Source organism: Typopeltis vanoorti, chromosome 21 (genome assembly GCF_054136105.1).
Source record: "Typopeltis vanoorti isolate ZY-2024b chromosome 21, IOZ_Tvanoo_1.0, whole genome shotgun sequence".
Taxonomy (NCBI): domain Eukaryota; kingdom Metazoa; phylum Arthropoda; class Arachnida; order Uropygi; family Thelyphonidae; genus Typopeltis; species Typopeltis vanoorti.
The window spans coordinates 56,712,692-56,733,047 of NC_143569.1; the positions used below are offsets into that span (position 1 = coordinate 56,712,692).

The window sequence follows — 20,356 nt, forward strand, 5'->3', positions numbered from 1 at the left end:
CTATGGCAAAGCTATGTATATGCTACAGCAAGTTCCTAGTTTATTTTTCATAAAACATTTACATTTCTGAAAAAAATGTAAATGTTTTATGAAAAAAATCTTTCTGAAAAAAAAAAAAAAAAAAGTAAGAGTGTGGGTTATGGGTAATATTTATTTTGGAAATAAAGAGCAAGGCAGCTATGAACAATCCTGTTATATATCAAAGTGACAGTTTTAGTTACTTTGAAATGGAAAAGTGTGTTAAGATAGAACTTGAAAAGGCCAAAGAGATACAGATCATGAAAAATTATTCTTAATAGGTATACACTTACAGAAGTGCATTATCATAGTTTTTTTTTTTTTCAGAACTTAGACAATTACATCAGGACAAATTTTTTTTCATTTACCTGTTGTTCTTTTCGAAGTCTTTCTTCTATATCAATAATAGTAGCTTCATGTTTTGCTTTTAATTTGGTCAAATGTTTTGATTTCTCTTCCTCTTCTGCAAGTGCTTGAGAAAGCTCTGCTTGACGTTCATCTAAAATTTTCTTTTCTTTAATTATCTGAAATTTAAGTAGAAAAAAAAATTAAACTTTTGAAACTTAACAAACAAATAATGCAACATCTCACTGTTTTAAGTGAAAAATTATAAATTGAATCTTAATTCAACTTTTAACCTCACAGTATGTTTAAGAGTCTAAATACTGGTGTACATATACCTTACAGCCTTCCCTTTCAATAATCCAAATGTTTATATATAATATTCATCCATGCTTGATTTGCTTCCTCAGCCTTAAGTAAAAGGCTGGTAATAATCCACTAATTCGAGCCCTACCCAAGGGCCTATGAGTTGTGGAAATACCTTCTAAATATGAATTCTGTGCAAACAAACTGCCCGGTTTTTAATCCCTCTAACACGAGGTTTCTAGATGTTTTTTCAATGTTTTGAAAATGGTGCTTAAAGCACCTATCATTTATTATGGGAACAACTTTCGTTTTCTTTTGCCAAATTCATTTAACTTCAACTTGCGCTACTTTGTAATTTTTTCATTTTTTTTTTTTTTGTCAATTCGACTATCTCCTGGTACTGATATTTTGATAAACTGAACACCCTTGTTTTCACTTTTTTCAACTACTATTATATCAGGTGTATTACATTCCAAGCTTTTATCAGCCTGGATTTTGAAATCCCAGAGAATTTTAGCTTTTTCATTCTTAATCACCTTTTGGGGGGTGCTTAAGGGTCGAAGCTGTATAACTGAAAGGAGACCTCCAAATAGCCTTTAAAGGAATGCGGAGAACCGACCAGGGCTTCTGACCTAATGTCCAATCAACACCTTCTCGTGGTGCACCCTGTTGGGTATCTACTTGGATACTGAACGAACGAGGATGGGCTGGCAATTTGGGATTTAGCCGACCAAATTGTATTCTTATTGGTTAAACCAAAATAAAAAAAATGATGGTACAACATGACAAAATTTCATGCCGGCTGGGGAGTCGCCCGGTTAAACAAGGCCCCCGTTGTTTTCGCCAGGGAATCAGTGCGAACAGCGAAAAGTCAGCTACTGGAACAGATCTGAAAACAAACCCCAACTCAACATCACCAGAGTTAAAGATCGGTACTATCAACGTAAGAAGCCTGAATGGCAAAGAAATGGAGCTAGCTGAGGAATTAGATAAGTACCAGATCGACATAATAGGGGTGACTGAAACAAAAAAGACAAAAACTGGTGAGATCTTTCTGAGCAATAAATACAAAATGTTATATTCAGGCAATGACAATCAAGGAAAAGAAGGAGTAGCCATGGTATTCAACACAAAATACGAGGCTAATCTTCTTGAATGGCAGGCAGTCTCAAGTAGAGTAATGTGGGCAAATATGAGAATGGGGAACTGGACAATGAGACTTATTTGTGCCTATGGTCCCACAGAAGGTTCTACTAAGGTAGAAGTGGAGAAATTTTTTGATGCGTTAGAAAAAGCAACTGACACAATGAAAAATGAAAAGTTGGTCCTTGTTGGGGATCTAAATAGCAGAGTAGGAAATGATTGTGAGACATACAAAAATATTTTGGGAAAATTTGGAGAAAAGAGCAAAGCTAATAATAATGGCAAATATCTGTTGGATTTCTGCTCAGGACATGGACTGGTTATTACTAACACCATGTTCCAACATAAAAATGTGCACAAATTCACATGGAGAGAAGAGGCTAGGAATAAGAAAAGTCTTATTGACTATGTTATTGTTGATAGTGATGTTTTCTCCCTGGTGCAGGACACCAGAGTGTACAGAGGATTTGAAATTGGAAGTGATCACTATTTAGTCTTGAGCAGGATAAAATTGAATTTCATATTAAAAAGAATAACATGTAAGAAAGTTTTAAAGCGAATAAAAGTTGAGCAGCTCTCAGATGTGAACTGTAGACTAAAATACACAAAGATTATAGAAGAAAAAATGAAAGAGTTTGAGAACAGGAACCAAACCTTGGCGATTCAGTGGCAAACCTTCAAGAAAACTGATTGATTCAGCCAGAGAGGCATGTGGTGAGGTTGTCTGCAAGGATAGAAAAATCAGAACTCCCTAGTGGACACAGGAAGTTAAAGTGGCAGTGAAGGAAAAGAAGAAAGCATATCAAAAGTTCCTGGCAAATAAGTCAGCTTGTGCTCTTAGAGAATATAGAGACAAATCCAAGAATGCTAAACACTGTGTAAAACTAGCTAAACAAAAGTCATGGCAGGACTTTGGCAAGAATATAGAAAATAAATATCAAGAAGGTGGCAAAATATTCTGGAGGTTGTTGAAGAAGCTTAGGAATGGATGAAAGAGTGCTGTAAAAGGAGTTAGAGATGATACAGGTGACATGAAAACTGGAATAAAAGATATCCTTGAAGTATGGAGTAATTACTTTGAAAAACTGCTAAATGAAGCAAGCAGTGATGACAGCACAGTGGTAAAAAACACTGACCAGGCATGCAGGTAGGAATACATATCCATACTTGAAGTAGAAAAAGCCATCAAAGGCTTGAAATGTGGAAAGGCAGCTGGAGTAGATGATATTCGACCAGAAATGCTGAAGTATGGTGGTATAAGAGTCTTACAGTGGCTGCACTGCATAGTTCAGAAAGCCTGGACAGAGGGACGAATTCCTTATGATTGGAGTAGAGCTCTCATAGTACCCATATATAAAAAGGGAAATAAAACTGAATGTGAGAATTACAGAGGTATTTCCCTACTGAGTGTTCCTGGCAAAATCTATGCAAGTATACTTGAGAAACGGTTGAGAAGAATTGTGGAAGAAAAGCTTGGTGAAGAACAAGCTGGATTCAGGCCAAACAGAGGCTGTCAGGATCAGATCTTCACTTTACGACAAATAGTCAAGAAAGCATGGGAATATAACAAAGATCTGTATTTAAGTTTTGTCGATTTGGAAAAGGCATATGATAAGGTGCCAAGAGAGAAGCTATTCAATACGCTGCAGTTATATGGTGTCAATGGGGCATTATATCAAGCAATACTTAGTCTTTATTTGAGTTGTAAGTCAGCAGTTAGAATTGAAGGAAGTACAGGAAGATGGTCTAATGTTAAATCTGGTGTGAGACAAGGATGTACATTATCCCCTCTGTTATTCATTATCTATATGGATCACATTATGAAGGAAAGTGGTATTAAACATGATATTAATATTAATTGCTGACATTAACATCTCCAATCAAAATTGGAAATTATCCCCTCTGTTATTCATTATCTATATGGATCACATTATGAAGGAAAGTGGTATTAAACATGATATTAATATTAATTGCTGACATTAACATCTCCAATCAAAATTGGAGATGTTAATGTCAGCTCTTTGCTTTATGCTTGATGATGTTATACTTCTAAATAAATCCGCTACAAGTCTGCAAGATTCTCTGACTAAATTGAATAGCTGTTGTAATAGATATGGTATGAAAGTCAGCAATAAAAAGACAAAGACAATGAAAATAGGCAGAATCATTGAAAATGTCAACTGTGTTGTGAATGGAGACCTGTGGAACAAGTAAAACATTTCAGCTACTTAGGCACGATTTTTACTGAAGATGGTAAATTAAATATGGAAATAGACAACAGAATCAGCAAAGCTGGTATGGTGGGAAGTCAATTGAATAAATTCATATGGAATAAGAGAGAAATTAGTCAGAACACTAAATTAGCTGTATACAAGACAGTGTTCAAACCAGTTTTAACTTATGGATCTGAGAGCTGGGTCAGAAGTAAAACACTTGACCAAAGACTAGAGACCACAGATATGAGAGTCCTGAGAAAGATTAGAGGCGTGAACAGATGGCATCAATGGCAATATCATATTAAAAATGAGGATATTAGGAAAGACCTTGACATTGTCTGCATCCAGGAATGCGTTAGCAGAGCTAATCTCAGGTGGTATGGTCATTTAAACAGAATGGGCGAGGAAAGATTAGCAAAATAAGTGTTCTCTGCCAGGTTGGCAGGAAAACGACCTAGAGGAAGACCAAGATATAGGTGGATTGATATGGTACAAAGTGCCTTAGACGATAGAAATATAAGATCTGATAATGTTGGAGTCTTGACAAGTAACAGACTGATTTGGAGGAAAATTGTAGATAGGAAGTTAGTAATGATATAATTTTTTCATGTAGTACTATCATACCCTGAACACCTCTTGTGGGTACATGGCAGGAATTTGATGATGATCACCTCTTGGTCAACTTTATGCTTCCAATAGTCTTTAGATACTTTAAACCCATAATTTTAACATAAATGCCAGTGAATTAACTTAACTACATTATCATGCCTTTTATGGGTACTCAATTATTCATCCTTCTCTTTGCACAATCTGCATTTACTTGAATGGTTCTTGAATTTTTTGTAATTTTGGCTTCATAACATTGCTTTTGGCCTGTTCTTGTGCTGCAAAAACTACCGATTGTTTCTTTCTTTAGTGCTCCATTTCTCAACTGCCAGATCAAGTTGCAGTCAGAACTGTCCTCTATGCTGTAAAGGAACTTTCCATGCAATGCCTTCTTTCAGTTCTCAATTTTACTTGGTTGGTCTTGTACTCCAATTTTTGTCTCCATGGGTTTAAATAAACCCTCTTTCCTTATCTCAATTAGGAAACCAGCAAACCACACAAATTTTTCTGTGGTTTGCTGCAGATAATCATTCAGATTTCATTTTTCTTCTTCAACAACGTACTTGTAACACTCCTCTGCCTCCTTTTTTGTGTGATAGGTAGGGCCTATCAACGTCACTGTGAGGACTGAGGGCATGGTGCATTTTCATTAATTTTTGAATTTTTTGTTCTAAATTCTTGGCCTCTAGTTGGGTCCATTCAACAATGACTGCAGAATATCTCATAACTGGTATGGCCCAGGTGTTAATTGCTTTTATCAAATTTCCAGCATTAAGTCGACCTGGTTGGCCGAATGGTTAGTATATCTGCTCTCCAGCCAAAAGGCTGCGAGTTCGAATCTACCATGGGCATGGATGTTTGTGATAGTCTGTGAAAAATATTAGTGGTGGTTGGTAGATGGTGTTGGTGTAGATGATGATAGTAGCTGCAGTTTGTTGTAGTTGGTGGATTGAGTGGTGGAGACAGGGAGATGTAGAGTAGGTGCCCTCTCTTGATGAGTCTTTGGACTCCCTGGAGATATCACATAATAATAAGCATTGACTTAAGGAGTTTTCTTAGCCACCTTATGTTTTCTGCTCTGGTTTTTTCTTTGATCTTATTGTGTAGAATTTTCGATGCCTCTAAAATTGCCAAATATTTGTAGCTATCCTCGAATTTTATTGTGTTGATTTTTTTTGACATTGAGCAGCTCAATTTCGTTCAGGTCTTCAAACTTTCCTCTTGTTATTCTAGCAATTGCACATTTGTCTAAGCCAAAATCCATTGATATATCTTGACTGAATATGTGCACAGTATGATCAAAGTTCATTCTCTGATTTTACATACAGCTTTAGATCATCCATGTATAAAAGGCGAGATATCTTTGCACTTTTTTTTGGAGAGTTTGGTAACCATGAGTAGTTTCATTTAAAATTCGAGTTAAGGGGATCAATGACAAGATAAACAATAAAGGAGATAATGAGTCTCCTTGAAAAATACCCCTTTTTATGTTTACCTCTCCAATTTCTTCTCTATTCAGAATCAACATTGTTTTCCAATTTTTCAGGCTGGTTTGCAAGAATATTTGTACATTTTCGATAATACCGAACAATGTTGTGCATTTTAAAATCGAACTATGAGGCATTGAATCAAACGCTTTTTCATAATCTGTCCAAGCCATATGAAGGCTGGTTTTTCTACGTTTACAATTTTTCAAAATCACTTTGTCAATCAGCAATTGGTCTTTTGTGCCTCTTGAATTTTTGATGCTACCTTTTTGTTTAATTGGAAAAAAATGATTTGCTTTAAGATAGCTGTATATTTTATCAGCTAGCATGCCTGTCTTAAAAGTTGTTGGTAGGCAAGTTATTGGTCGGAAGTTTTCTGGCTTTGGGCCTTTATCCTTTATGATCAAAAACGTTTTGCCTGCTGTGAGCTACTCTACTTTGCTTTGTCCTAAAACATTGTTAAATTGGTTAGCAAGTCTTTCATGTAAGCCGGTCAGATATTTCAACCAGTAGCCATGTAATTCATCCTTCCCGGGTGTTGACCAATTTTTATCTTTTTAGCTTGCTTTTGAACCATTTCAAGTTATTTTCATTTGGTCCATTTTTTGTTCTTGAGATTCATTCGTAATTTGTTCAATCCGCTTTGCCTTATTGTCTGTTTTAGGGTTGTCCCATAGGTTTTGCCAAAATTTAAGTGTATTTTCTTTGTCTGTAGTATTTATATTTTCTTTAAAATTATCATTCCTGCAGCTAGCAATTTTCTTGTAAAATTGGTGCAGATTTGTATGAAACATCAAATTTTGCTTGTACTGTTCAATGTGTGCACTGTATCTTCTTATTTTAGTTGCAACTGCAACTATTTTTTTGCTTCATCCTCTAATACTTCATCAACAGGTCATGTTCTAATATTACACCTCTTTATGAGGTTATTTCAGGTTTATGTGTTTTTCAGCTTCTTTTCCTTAAGTGTTTTCAAACTGCTTATATCTGCTCTTAAGTTTATATGTATATACACATACACTCATGTCTCTTTTTATGCATATATTTTATTTGGATTTGTATTGCATGGTTGTTGAGGAACACACTAACATCCAGAGATAAAGAGGTTATTTTCCCCTTTATAAAGCATTGATACTTCCACATTTAGATTACTGTGCTCAGGTCTGGTCGCCTGGATTCCTTGGAGATGAGGAGGTTGTGGAGAAGTTTCAGAGGAGAGTGACTAGGTTGGTGAGTGATGTAAAAAATGCTCCCTACATCGATAGATTGAGAGCTTGTGGATTGCAGAGGTTGGTTCATAGGCAGACAAGAGGGGATATCATAGAAACATTTAAATTACTAAAAGGTTTTCATAAGATTGATGCAGGGGAAATGTTTCAGCTGTGTGATAGTGATGGAAGAACAAGAGGTCATCCCTGGAAATTAAAGAAAAGTGTGGTTCACAAGGGTGTGAGAATGACGTTTTTCGTCTGTAGGGTAGTGAATGAGTGGAACACACTGCCTGACTCAGTTGTGAGTTCGTCTGTAAATGAATAAAGAAGAGATATGATAGATATTGTTTTGCTAGTTTGGATCTCCCGCAATGAGTCTACTGACTCTGTGGAGATAACCATAATAATAATAATAATAATTTTTTATGCGGTTTTGAAGTTATGCAATGCATATTTCATGCAAATTCGGGATTTCCCCATTGTACATAATGAACAGCGTGTTGCAGCACATTCTGGCATAACGAGTAAGCAGTGAGGGCATGTGAAGTTTAATTTTGCATGTGAGCATTTGTCTTTTCATTATCATAAGTCTAAATTTTGCTAATTTTATTTTAAAGATTTAATTTGGCCCAATGGAGAAAAAAAAGCACCAAAGAAAAGCAATTTCTTTGGAAATGAAAATTGCAATTTTAGATCATTTAGCAAAAGGAAAGGGATCTACGGCGATTAATAAACATTTTAATTTAAGTGAATCTACTATAAGAGCAATTAAAAAGAATGAAGTCTCAATAAGAAAATCTGTCATTTCTGGCACAAAACTAAGTGCATCAAATCATCATCAATCAAAACCAAATCATCATTATACTCAAGAGATGCTTTATTAGAAAAAACTGAACGAGCGCTCATAATTTGGATTGAAGAATTAACTCAAAGAAGAATTCCTATCAATGGTTATTTAATTAAACAAAAAGCTCTCCGGTTTTATGAACAGATGAAACAATTGGAGCCACCTACTTCTACTTCCCAGGCTGATAAAGAATTTTCGGCTAGCAAAGAATGGCTAACCAGGTTTTTAAAAAAGGAATGCACTTCATAAAGTGAAGATTACAGGTGAGATTGCAGCAACAGATGAAGTAGCCAAAAATTTTCAAGAGAAGTTAGCCAAAATTATTGAAGAGTGTGGATATTGTCCCAATCAAGTGTTTAACGCTGATGAAACAGGATTGTTTTGGAAAAAAATGTCTAGTCTAGTCGAACTTGCATCGCAAAGTCTGAGAAAAAAGCAAGTGGGTTTAAAGCAAGCAAAGATCAAGTAACGTTGTTACTTTGTAGCAATCCATCAGGGGATCGAATGTTGAAACCCCTCCTAGTAAATCGATCTCTAAGACCATATGCTCTAAGAAGCAATCGGTAAGTCCTGGGTAACAAACTGCTGTATTTAGTGAATGGTTCAATAATTGCTTTGTACCAGAAGTGGAAAGATATATGAAGCAAAAAGCTCTCGATTTTAAAGTTTTCTTAATTGTTGACAATGCACCAAGTCATCCGCATTTAGAACATCCAAATGTGAAGGTAGTGTTTATTCCACCCAATACAACAAGCATTATTCGGCCATTAGATCAAGGCATAATTGCTAGTTTTAAAAAATATTACGTTAAGCACACTTTTCAATTTATATTGGATAAACTAGAAAATTAATCGTTAACAGTAACTGATGTTTGGAAAAAATTTTCTATTTTGGACTGTTTAAATCATGTTGCATCTGCTATCACTGCAATAAGACCACAAACTTTAAATGCCTACTGAAAAGCAGCTTGGCTGATGCATTGCAAACAGTGCAACCATTCAAACATCTACATTATCTGCTGAAATCATTACTTTGGCACATGAAATTGGTGGAGAAGGTTTTCATACATTTAGCCAGAATGATGTAGATGAATGCCTTAAGTGACGATAATATTATTGGATATCAATTAACTTTGGATATCGTCAAGGATCCAGAAAACGATAGTGAAGCAGAAGAAAAACCTGTTCCCCTCACTGAAAATATAATTCGAGGTGGTCTTAAACTGTGCAATAAATTGGAAAATCATTTTCTTGTTAATGACACAATTCTGAACGAGTCTTTAAATTCCAACGTGAGCTGAAGAACTGTATGTCGCGAGCTGTATAAAAAATTAGTAAAATCATCATTGCAAAGTTTAATCACTGATTACATTGTCAGAAGAAAAAAAAATCATCACAGAACAAGGGTGAAGATAATTCTGTTTGTGAAGAACCATTGCCTTTACCATACAGATCTGATGCGCTGACTATCTCTTCTGGTGATGAAAGTGATTTCGCACCAGTTTGCAAACGTTGCCGAATACTGTCTAACAGCAACGATAATTCTGATGAAAAAATGTAAAAATTGTCAAGATGTAAAAATTATGGAATGCATCCCTAATTTTTCAAAGTTAGGTCTTTTTTTTTTGTGCGATTTTTTTATATGCGGTTTTCTGTGGAACATATCCACCACATAAAAAGAGACCCGACTGTGTGTGTGTGTGTGTGTTTTAAAACTGTAATCCCATCGGTATGTTTAAGAATGACATTTATCAAGATTGCCTATTCAAGAATAAGAGAAAAAATAAGAGGTAAGGAAATTGGCTTTTGCTGTGGATAATGATGCACTGGAACCATTCAAGAGAAAAAGAGGTGGAAGCAATGGACAAGTTATAGTCCGTGTTTGGCAACAGACCATGACTGACATTTAAACCTTATGAAAATTTGCTTTCAGCCCTTTCAAAATTGGTATTCAATGTACTGAGGTATTCAAGAGGACAGAGCATGCCAAATTTCAAGAATTAAATCTGATTAATAAGAGAATTAGAGAATAGAATTTGAAAATAGCCAGAAATGGCCAAAAGGTGTAGTCTTTGTCTGATATAGGTATGTTGATCTTTGTCTGATATAGGTATTTAGACTGATGATTGCTTAGGTTGTAGCTTAATGGAGCTTTTGAGCCAACGATTCTCCTTTATGGGAGAATCGTTGGCTCAAAATGATGATGTAGATGTCCCGCAGAATGATTTAAATAAATTACATTGTAAGAAAGGGATAATGATTGTTAATTTAAAGTTGCAAAATATAAGGTTATGGGTTGAAATGGTTACATACAGTGTATCATATTGATTGTACTGAATTGCAAGAAAATGATGAGACTAAGGACATGTAGATAATGGTGGACAGAGTTCAAGTTCAGAGGGCATATTGCAAAAGTTGGAAAAATAGCTCAGAGGATTACTTGGATTGCTAAAAAGTAAAGATAGGAAAGCTATTATCCCTCTTTATAAGGCCATGAGCCTTGACTACTGTGCACAGATTTGATCACCTGGGTTTCTTGGGGAAGGGGGGGAGACCAGGAAGTGGTAGAGAAGATTCAGAGACAGGTGACAAAGCTGGTGACAGGTTTGTGGAATGTTTCCTATAAGGATAGGCTGAAGGTGTGTGGGTCACAAAGGATAGTCAATAGGCGAAAAATGGGAAGAGATATGGTAGAAACTTATAAAATATTAAAGAGGTTTTATAAAATTGATGCAAACAGAATTTTTCATATATGGCGAATGGTCGGAGAGCTATTATTGTTATTATTATAATTTTACAGCATCTCCATGGAGTCCAGAGAATCGTTGCAGGAGACCCAAATCAACGATCAAAAATCAAAAAAGAGGTATGATAGGATCAGAAATCCTATCATACCTCTCCTTGAATCCAATCACCATCAGGGAACTCACAACGAATTCTGTTAATCCATTCCACTCACTCATCCCACTCTCCATGCAAAAAATCTGATATGCACAGCCCTACTAACCACACTCCTACATAACTTGCACAGGTGATGCCTAAAATTTATAAACTCCCTTTAATATCTTAAAAGTTTCTATCATTTCCCCTCTTTTCCAACTAAACTTTGTAACCCATAAAAGCCTTCAACCTATCCTCATAGGAGCATTCCATAGATATCACCATCTTGGTCACTCATCTCTGAATTCTTTCGACCACCTCCTGGTCTCCAAGAAACCCAGGTGACCAAATCTGCATGCAGTAGTCAAGATGTGGCCAAATCAGTCTTATAAAAGGGACGACTTCCTTATTTTTACTTGTTAGCATGTTTTTCAACATCCAAGTAATTCATTGAACTATTTTACCAACTTCTGCAATATGCTCTCTGAACTTCAACTTTTTGTCCACCATTATCCCCAGGTCCCTAGCCTAATCAATTTCCTGCTATCCAATACCATTAATATGATACATCATACTGCAACCTTTTCAACCCGAAGTGCATAATCTTTCATTTCGCAACATCGAATTGACAATCATTATTTCCTTTGCTCACAATGCCAATTTATTTAAATCATCTTGCAGGATAGCTACATCACCTTCATCAACTATTGCTCTCCCCAGCTTTGCATCATTACCAAACAATTGAATATCCCCTCTTAAATCTTTTCTTATGTCATTGATATACAAATTAAAGAGCAGTGGCCCAGTACCAAATCCTGATAAGATTTGTGTAAAAGAAATAGTTTGGGTTTTCCACAATGAGTCTCCAAGACTTCATGAAGAAACTATAAAATAATAACAATAATTCGCAAAATCAGCAGAACACACCTGGCCATATCCAATGTTCCCCAAAATCCAGAACATAAAAATATCAATTGCCATTCCAAGCATCTGTGGCAGCTCAGAAAAAATCTCAAGAGTTTTAAAAAAATGTAACATACAGACTGCATTCAAGCCATACCAAAATTTACCTACCCTTATCCACTCAGCAAAAAATCCTCTCCATCTAGATCATTCTGGGGGTCAACACATCCCTTGCTCCTGCAAACTTTATTTTGTACAAACAGGAAGAACCACTAATATCTGTCCATCTGGATGAACACAGAAATTTCCAAGATGTGCATTAGATGATCTAGAAAAGGGATACTAGAATCTGCCACAACATTAATGCCTTTATCAAATCTGAACAAATTCAGCTGCCTCACTTTAGATAAAATAAGGTAGGCTGTTATTTTGAGATCATCAGCGAGTTTCCATCACTGCATCCTTTGTCTTGCCTCTCACTATTGGTCTGTGTTTGTCTTTCTGCTGTGTGCCTGTGATTAGTTGTATTTCTTTGTGCCCATCTCCTCCTCTGAAGATACCTTTAGAGATCAAATAACTCAAATTCAAATTAAAGACTAGTCACTGAATGACTAATCCATAATCTGAGCAGACATCCAATAGGTACTCACCATTATTAGTTTTTATTTTCCAAATTTTCCTACCAAAAAATTTTTAATGTCTTATTTCCCTACTCTGTTTAGATCTCCATTATTTTTTAATGTCTGCTGCCTTCTCTGATGATTTTAAAAATTCCTCCACTTCTTTCTTAGCAAGACTGTCTGTGGAACCATAGACACACACAATATGTCTAATTGTACAATTCTCTCTTTTGAAATTTGTTCAAATCAAGAAGTTTATCATTGTATACCATAACTACTCATTCTTTTTTCTAATTGCTATTGTTTGAACAGAACATTTGTAGTTATTTAGATCTCATCTGTTCAAGTTTTATCTCTACAACATCAATTATGATGACTTGGTGCTGCTACTATTCTTATGGCAGTTACACTTTTCCAACTACTTCTTACAATGATGGTGCCTAATCTTCAATTTTGCTGACTGATGTTGAGTTTTTTCCAATAGCTGACTTTTGAACTGTTCTGATTCCTTAATGAAAGCTGTGTGTGGGCAGCAGCAGCAGAGGGGGGGGGGGGAACCAGGCAACACTCACAGCATGATTTTTGATTAAATACAGAATATAATTTGGTCATCTGAGTCTCATACTGTCAACATATCCTAATTTTTTCAGTATACAGGTGGATCCTACTACTAATGGTATACACCATAAGAAAGTATTAGAAGTCTCACTCAAATTCTACAAAATTTGCATATATCTTTTTCTAGAAAAAGATGTTTTGTGCAAATTAATAAATTTGCACATAAAAATTCTGATAACTCACCAGGTACCTGAAAATTTTATTTACAAAAATAAATAAAATAGCCCCCCCTACCCCCCATGAGAAAAAAAAAAAAATTAATGCTTTTCACATACACCTCACAAAGTGGACATCAAAAAAGACAAAGGGCTACTAAATGATGCATTACATAAGATTTATTTCTAATTGACTAACCGATTATCAACTGTTGTTTCTTTATGATACTGCTAATTAGCACTTCCACAGTACTGTCAGTAGTTACTATCAACTGCTAATTAGTAGCAACATGCCTGTTTAGGTAGACCTAAGTTCAAATTCGCATTATATTATATATTAACATTATATTTTTCTCTCTCAATGAGTCTGACTCCAGGAGAGTTGATGTAATAATAATATTTTCCAAATAAATAAATACATAAATAAAATAAAATGTTTTATTTTTGTTCCTATTTTTATCAACTATTTTAAGAATTTTTAAATTCTTATTTTTATGAATAAATTTTTAAGAATTTATTTTAAATTCTTAAAAATTAAAAAAAAACTTGGCTTCTTGGACTGGTTCTCAGAACAACAATACAGTACCATCAACCAAGTGTTTATGAAACTCCTATTAAACTCAGTGGGACAAGTCATTGAAAAAATGCAGAGAGAGAGAGAATCTGAGGTGAGTGCATTTTTTCATGGCAAGTAGGATTTTCATAATTTGTTAACTCCTAGTCATAGCATTCTATCAGTTTGTCATTACAATTTAAGTACTAGTGGCCTATTATGATCAAGAAGCTTGGGACTTTTATAAGTCCCAAGCTAAATGAAATGAAACATGTAGTCACCAATCCCAAGGAGTTTGGATTTCTTACTGTTTTCTAGAATGGAAGTGAAGATCATGCAACCCTAATAATCAGAGTAACCAACTAACCAACCTAACCTCAAAGGTGTATAAAGAAACAATACCTCTAAAATTCTCCAAATGATTTATTAATCTTCTACATCATCCATGATAATGTAGGCTTCATAAGTAAGAGTGACAACAAACAAATGAGGAAAGATGAGTTAAAATGCAAGTCTTTCAGAAAAAGATTTCTCCTCCTCACAAAATCCTTGAAAGACCTCAATCTCAGTGCTACCAGAATGTTGCTAATCATACTATTGTTCATAAGTTTTCTTCTCACCAATTCTTTCACATTTAACATGAATTTCTTCTGGCAATTAGATCAATTTATTTGGAGTTTTTTAGAAAATTTTAAGCATTAGTTTTAATAAATCAAATCAATATGCACCAATATATAGACAGTTTATGTTCCAGGAGAAGTTTTAATGTCAAAATTTGAAATAATTTCTGAATGTTTGACTCCTAAGTAATGAAGAAGGCAACAAAGCAAAATACCATGCTTGTTTTCGCTTGATCAATTTATCTACTTGAAAAGTGCTCAATGGTTGTACATTTTATACAGGATTCAAATGTTATTGAATCTCACTTTGCTTTTAATACTAGTGTATATTAGCACTATACAATTAAAGTAATGCTACAGTGTCTCTTTTGTTTAAAGCAATTTATTTCGTTCATTTAGTAAATGCTATACATAAAATCTAATCAATAATCATACCTTCTGGTTGCTATCCTCAAGCACTGCAAAATCTTCTTCAACTTTTTTTATTTTTGAATCCAATGTAACCTTTTCTAGCTGAAGTTTCTGTCGAGCAGCTTCTTCTTCTTCCAGTCTAAATTACAAAATTATCTAAGTTTTTACATGAGACAAGGGTCACATAGATCACATATTAGCTTCTTGTAGATAAGCTTATGCATTGGTTATACATAGCTTTTAATTTTTCAGGAAATGATAACATATACTAGATTATTAATATAAAAAACTTTAATACTTTCCTATATTTCGGCAATGTTACATTGCCATCATCAGGGATCACAAAAACAAATGATATGTGCATGCAGGCACTAACACCGAGCAAATGAGGCTGAATAAAGCAACAGAAATCAGGCCTAGAGTCTGAACAGTGTCCCTAGTAGAATAAATTGGGTTATCTTGGCCTTGGGCTAGCATTCATAAAATGTATGCTTCCCAGATTTGGGGTAATCTCATGCACCCAAATTTGTTAAGGTTTGGAAAATTTTTTGAAGCTGAGGCCAATTCAATGAACAGTCTTTTATACTTGTATTTGTTATGGTGTAATAGAGCGGTATTCTTTCAGCACATCCTGTGGTGGTTGTCCATAACATGGTCAGCAAGTCCTGAGTGGCCGTATTGGTGAAACCGGATGTAGTCCTTGTGTTTGGATACTGTTCTACCTGTTTGGCTGTAGTAGGACAGTTTACAACTGCAAGGGGACCTGGTATACACCTGGAAGGTTTAGGGAATATGGTTGGTCTTTGGTGGAACAGATAAGTGATGCCAATTTCTTATGTGGTCTGTAACATAATTGGTTGTAAGGTCATATTTCCTTGGGATTTTTGTTAATTTTTTAGATGTGCCCCAGATATATGGAATGGTGATAGATTTTGAGTAATCTCTGCTTTGAAGGGGGATTGCTGTTACTTTGGGGGGGGGGGGGTATAACCATTGGCTAAGAAAGTGTTAAGGATATGGTCAAGTTCAGTAATTAAGGCCCTGTTATCCAAACAGATTCATTTTGCTCCGTTGCATAGTTCCCCTCCCCCATTTGCTCAGTGTGAGTTCCTGCATGCACATAGTTTTTTGTGATCCCTGATGTTGCCAAAACATAGGAAAGCATTAATTTTTTTTTATAATTAATATTCTAGTATTTGTCATGTTGTACCATCATTTTTTATTTTTTATTTAAGTGCCTTAGACGATAGAAATATAAGATCTGATAATGTTGGAGTCTTGACAAGTAACAGACTGTTTAAATTGTACATGTTTTGGTCATAAATTATTACAAAATAAAGATTTATTGTTACAAAGACCATATATTTACAACGTACTTAAGCTCTTACAAATTGCCTACCGGTTTCGCTAGTAACTGACCAGCTTTCTCAAGGCTTGCATAGTACAAAAAAGAGGTAAATGCAAAAAAGGTTTCAAAATACAAAGAACCGTTAGTACCTGTTAGGTAGCTAGGGTGACACGTTCGCGTGACATAACTACTCAGCATCATGAACACGCGTTACATGCAAACGCGTAATATGATTATTTGCGTACTGTAGCTCTGTTGAACTGAGGGAGTTAATTAGATTTTTCCAGGTATCGTTCAGAATGGCCCCTTGATTTCTGTTTAGGTTACTTCCCGTACGTAGTACAACTGCCGCTTCTTTAAATACTCGATATCTGTAATCCTCGTCTACGTAGGGCATGGAGCTGTTATTCCAGTCTATAGTGTGGTTCGAGGTTGAAAAGTGATGTGCCAATCCTGAGGTGATCGTTCTGTTGTGATTAACATCGCCTATATGTTCTTTCTGTCTTATTTCCAGGCTTCTCGAAGTCTGTCCGATGTAGGAAAGACCGCACGTGCATGGAATATTATACACACCTGGATATTTATAAAATGGCACACTGTCTTTAGGGGATCTTAGGACCTGTCTTATGCTATTTGTTGGTTTAAATACAACCCTGTAACAATCTTGCAATTTTTGTTGAAGTTGAACCTATAAAGGGGATGACTGCCGTTGAGATATGCTGGGCGACTGTTCTTTCTTGTTGGTTATCTATGTATAGAAATTTGTTGATGATGTGTCTAGGAAAACCATTTTGTGATAGAGTTGTAGCTATTTGAGACAGTTCTGTTTGAACTTCTTCCTCGTCAGAGATAAATTTTCTAGCTCGATTTCTTAGCATGTGGATGATGCTGTGTTTCTGTGACCTATGATGGTTAGAAGAGTAATGTAGATATCTTCCAGCATCCGTTGGTTTTTTGTAAATCGACAGTTTGATGCTGTTTCCTTGTCTTTTTACTAGTAAGTCCAAGAAGTGTAGCTGTTCGTTATTTTCTACTTCTAGAGTAAATTTTATTTTATTGTGGAGTGCATTGATTCTGTTAACAAACAGATGTAGGCTTTCTAAGTTGTCTTTCCATATGATGAAGATGTCATCCACATATCTCCACCATATAGAAGGTTTAGGAGTAATGCTGGTGAATATTTCATCTTCAAATTTCTCCATGAAAAGGTCTGCACATGGTGGCGACAGACGGCTGCCCATGGCTAGGCCTTCTAATTGTTTGTATATCTTGTTGTTAACTTTGAAAAAATTTGATTGTAGGCAATGCTCGAACATCTTTGTGATATCTGCAGGAAAGATATCTTTGATAATGTTCATTACTTCTTCTACTGGTACATTCGTGAACAAGGACACTACATCTAGGCTGGCCATTATGTCTGTTTGTGTAATTTTTATGTTTTTTTAGTTTGTCCACAAAGTGTTGAGAATTTTTTAAGTAGGACTCTGTTTGTCTAATTTTTCCTTTAAGTAAATTCGCTAGGTGCTTGGCCAATAGGTACGTTGGGGATGACCTGCCATCCACAATCGGACGAAGTGGCACTTCTTCTTTATGCACTTTAGGCGCCCCGTACAGTCTAGGAGTGATGGGATGTGAGGATTTAAGTTTTCGTTTGAATTCTTCAGGCCAAGTATTCTGACAGTTCCACGTACAAAATCCTCACCAGAGATCCCACAATGAAGAACCACAATGAGACAAACTTCCTGATCCGTAACATGAATACTTGGCCTGAAGAATTCAAACGAAAACTTAAATCCTCACATCCCATCACTCCTAGACTGTACGGGGCGCCTAAAGTGTAACTTCCTTCCTGTAACTTCACTTCCTGGAAGGGAAGCTAAATTATTTGCTATCACTCTTGATCCAACACAAATTGTGCACCTGCCAACCACATAATCCTCATCGCTAATCAAACACCTTAATTCTTTTCTTAATGCTCTCTTGCTACAAATATCAGCCTCTATATTTCAGTTGGTATTGACAATACCCTTTAGTTCGAAAGACTAGGGTTCCAATCTCATGTAGGGCATGGAGAATCGAATAAGGACATCTCTCCCCCCATTAACTGGTCTCATACAGAGGTGCCAGGATTTTTTCTACTAGACATTTACAGATATAATACAGCAGATCCTTAGCTGCATTGGTTACAATTTCAAAACAACCAAATAATTATCCAAATATGCTGTAGATGCTTTCTCTCTTCTTAGCAACTCTCACCATAACCTTATTCATATTTCTTTTCTAGAGAATGAACTTCCCATACCCAACTTCAGACTCATATTCTATGGTTAAACAATAGTGCCAACTAGGATCACTTCAGGGATTCCTGTACCTCTTTTCTATGGTCCAAACTGGCCTGGTTGGCCGAGTGGTTAGCATATCTGCTCCCTACCAAGAGGCTGGATATCCTGCGCATGGAAGTTTACGATTGTCCTGCTAACCAGTTACCATATACACTGCTGTGACCTGTGTCCTGGCATGACCTTTGATGTCTTTGTGTCATAAAAAATCAAATAAAAAAATATGGTCTAATTATTGTTTCTCTCTTCATTCAAACATTATCTCTGACTGAATAAATGAAAATCACTGATGGAATGAGGGATTCATTCCACGCTCTACTGCAAACACCTAATCTTTAACAACCCTTGCTTTCTGACATCTGTGCCCCAACAGTCCAAGATAGAAATTCAAAATATGTTCAATGGCTTAAGTCAAAAACTCCACTTCTCACTTGCCTATACTACATCTCAAAACAAGTGTTATAGACAGTCTTGCCATAAATACTGTTACAATTTCTGCACACCACTGTGATGACCGCAGAATGGTGCAAACTCAGTTCCATTAGTGGAACTGCACAGCCAACATTGTATGTTTATCAGTAGAGAGAGAGAGTTGTCTAGCTGTATGGGTTAACATGCAGTAGGAAGATTATGAGAACTGTGCAGCTGCAATAGCATGTGCAAAGTTGGAATGCAGCCATTTGTTATTTTCAACATGTTAAAAACACTTGGGATCAGTATGATTTGTGTATGAGACTATAAGCCATTATAACGAAACAGAAGATGTATCTGACAACTGGTCAACCACACTGCGTTAGGATACAACAACTTATTAGGGCAATGAAGGCACGCCTCTGCCATAATCCTGTGAGAACACAGAAAGTGATATCGTGAGAATTAATGTTTCACAGAGAACAATGTCACATATACTAATTCATGACACCTAAGGGTGATAGCCTATCATTGTGCTACTGGACAACACAACTTATGTGGCAGAGGGTGATAACATCAAAGACATTTCTCTGGCAGTGCACAAACAACAGAGATATGTCCCAGATGATCACACAGCACGTGTCATAGTACATAGGATTAAAAGAAGTCATCACCTCGTGTCATTCAAGCCCCTCTCAAACCTTCTATCTGGCTAACATACGTAGATGATGCACTCTCTATTTTGCCTCATGGCCAAGACACATTAAACTCCTTCCTCAGTTGCCTCAACATCTTACATCCAAGAATCCAGTTTATGATGGAAAAGGAAAATAACAATAGTTTTTATCCTTCATAGACACCTTAGTAACACACCTTCCTAATGGTAACCTTTCCTTCACTGTATATAGAAAACCTACTCACACAGGCAAATACATTCACAAACTCTCCCACCACCACCACCCCTCTCAACAACATGGCATTATTAAAACTCTAACCAAGAGAGCCCACAATCTTTGTTCCAGCCCTTTCAACCAAACTCAACCACATACACAACACCTTCATTTCCAATAGCTACAGCGATTACAGCATTAAAAAAATAATCAGTTCCTCTCCCATTCCCTGGCCATCTCTTCAGAAGGATTTCAGAAATGCCATCACCATACCCTACGTCTGTGGCACATCAGAAAAAATAGCCAGGTCCTTAAAAAAGTACAACCTCCACACAGCGTCATTTAAGCCCCACTGTAAACGTTCTACCAAAGATCAGCTACCTTCTCTCTCTCTCTCTCTCTCTCTCTCTCTCTCTCTCAGTACCTGGAGTTT

The 20,356-nt window shown here is 36.0% G+C and overlaps 1 protein-coding gene across 1 annotated transcript in view; it reads right to left on the minus strand.

Moving 5' to 3' along the window:
• The window catches only part of zip (myosin heavy chain 10), a 517,797-nt gene that overhangs the window by 167,602 nt on the left and 329,839 nt on the right, over positions 1–20,356 (minus strand). The window contains exons 22-23 of the mRNA XM_090411020.1: positions 14,960–15,074; positions 387–542 (exon numbers count right to left, since the gene is read on the minus strand). Coding sequence (XP_090267146.1) covers positions 387–542; positions 14,960–15,074 — 271 coding nt within the window. The remainder of the gene's footprint in view (positions 1–386; positions 543–14,959; positions 15,075–20,356) is intronic.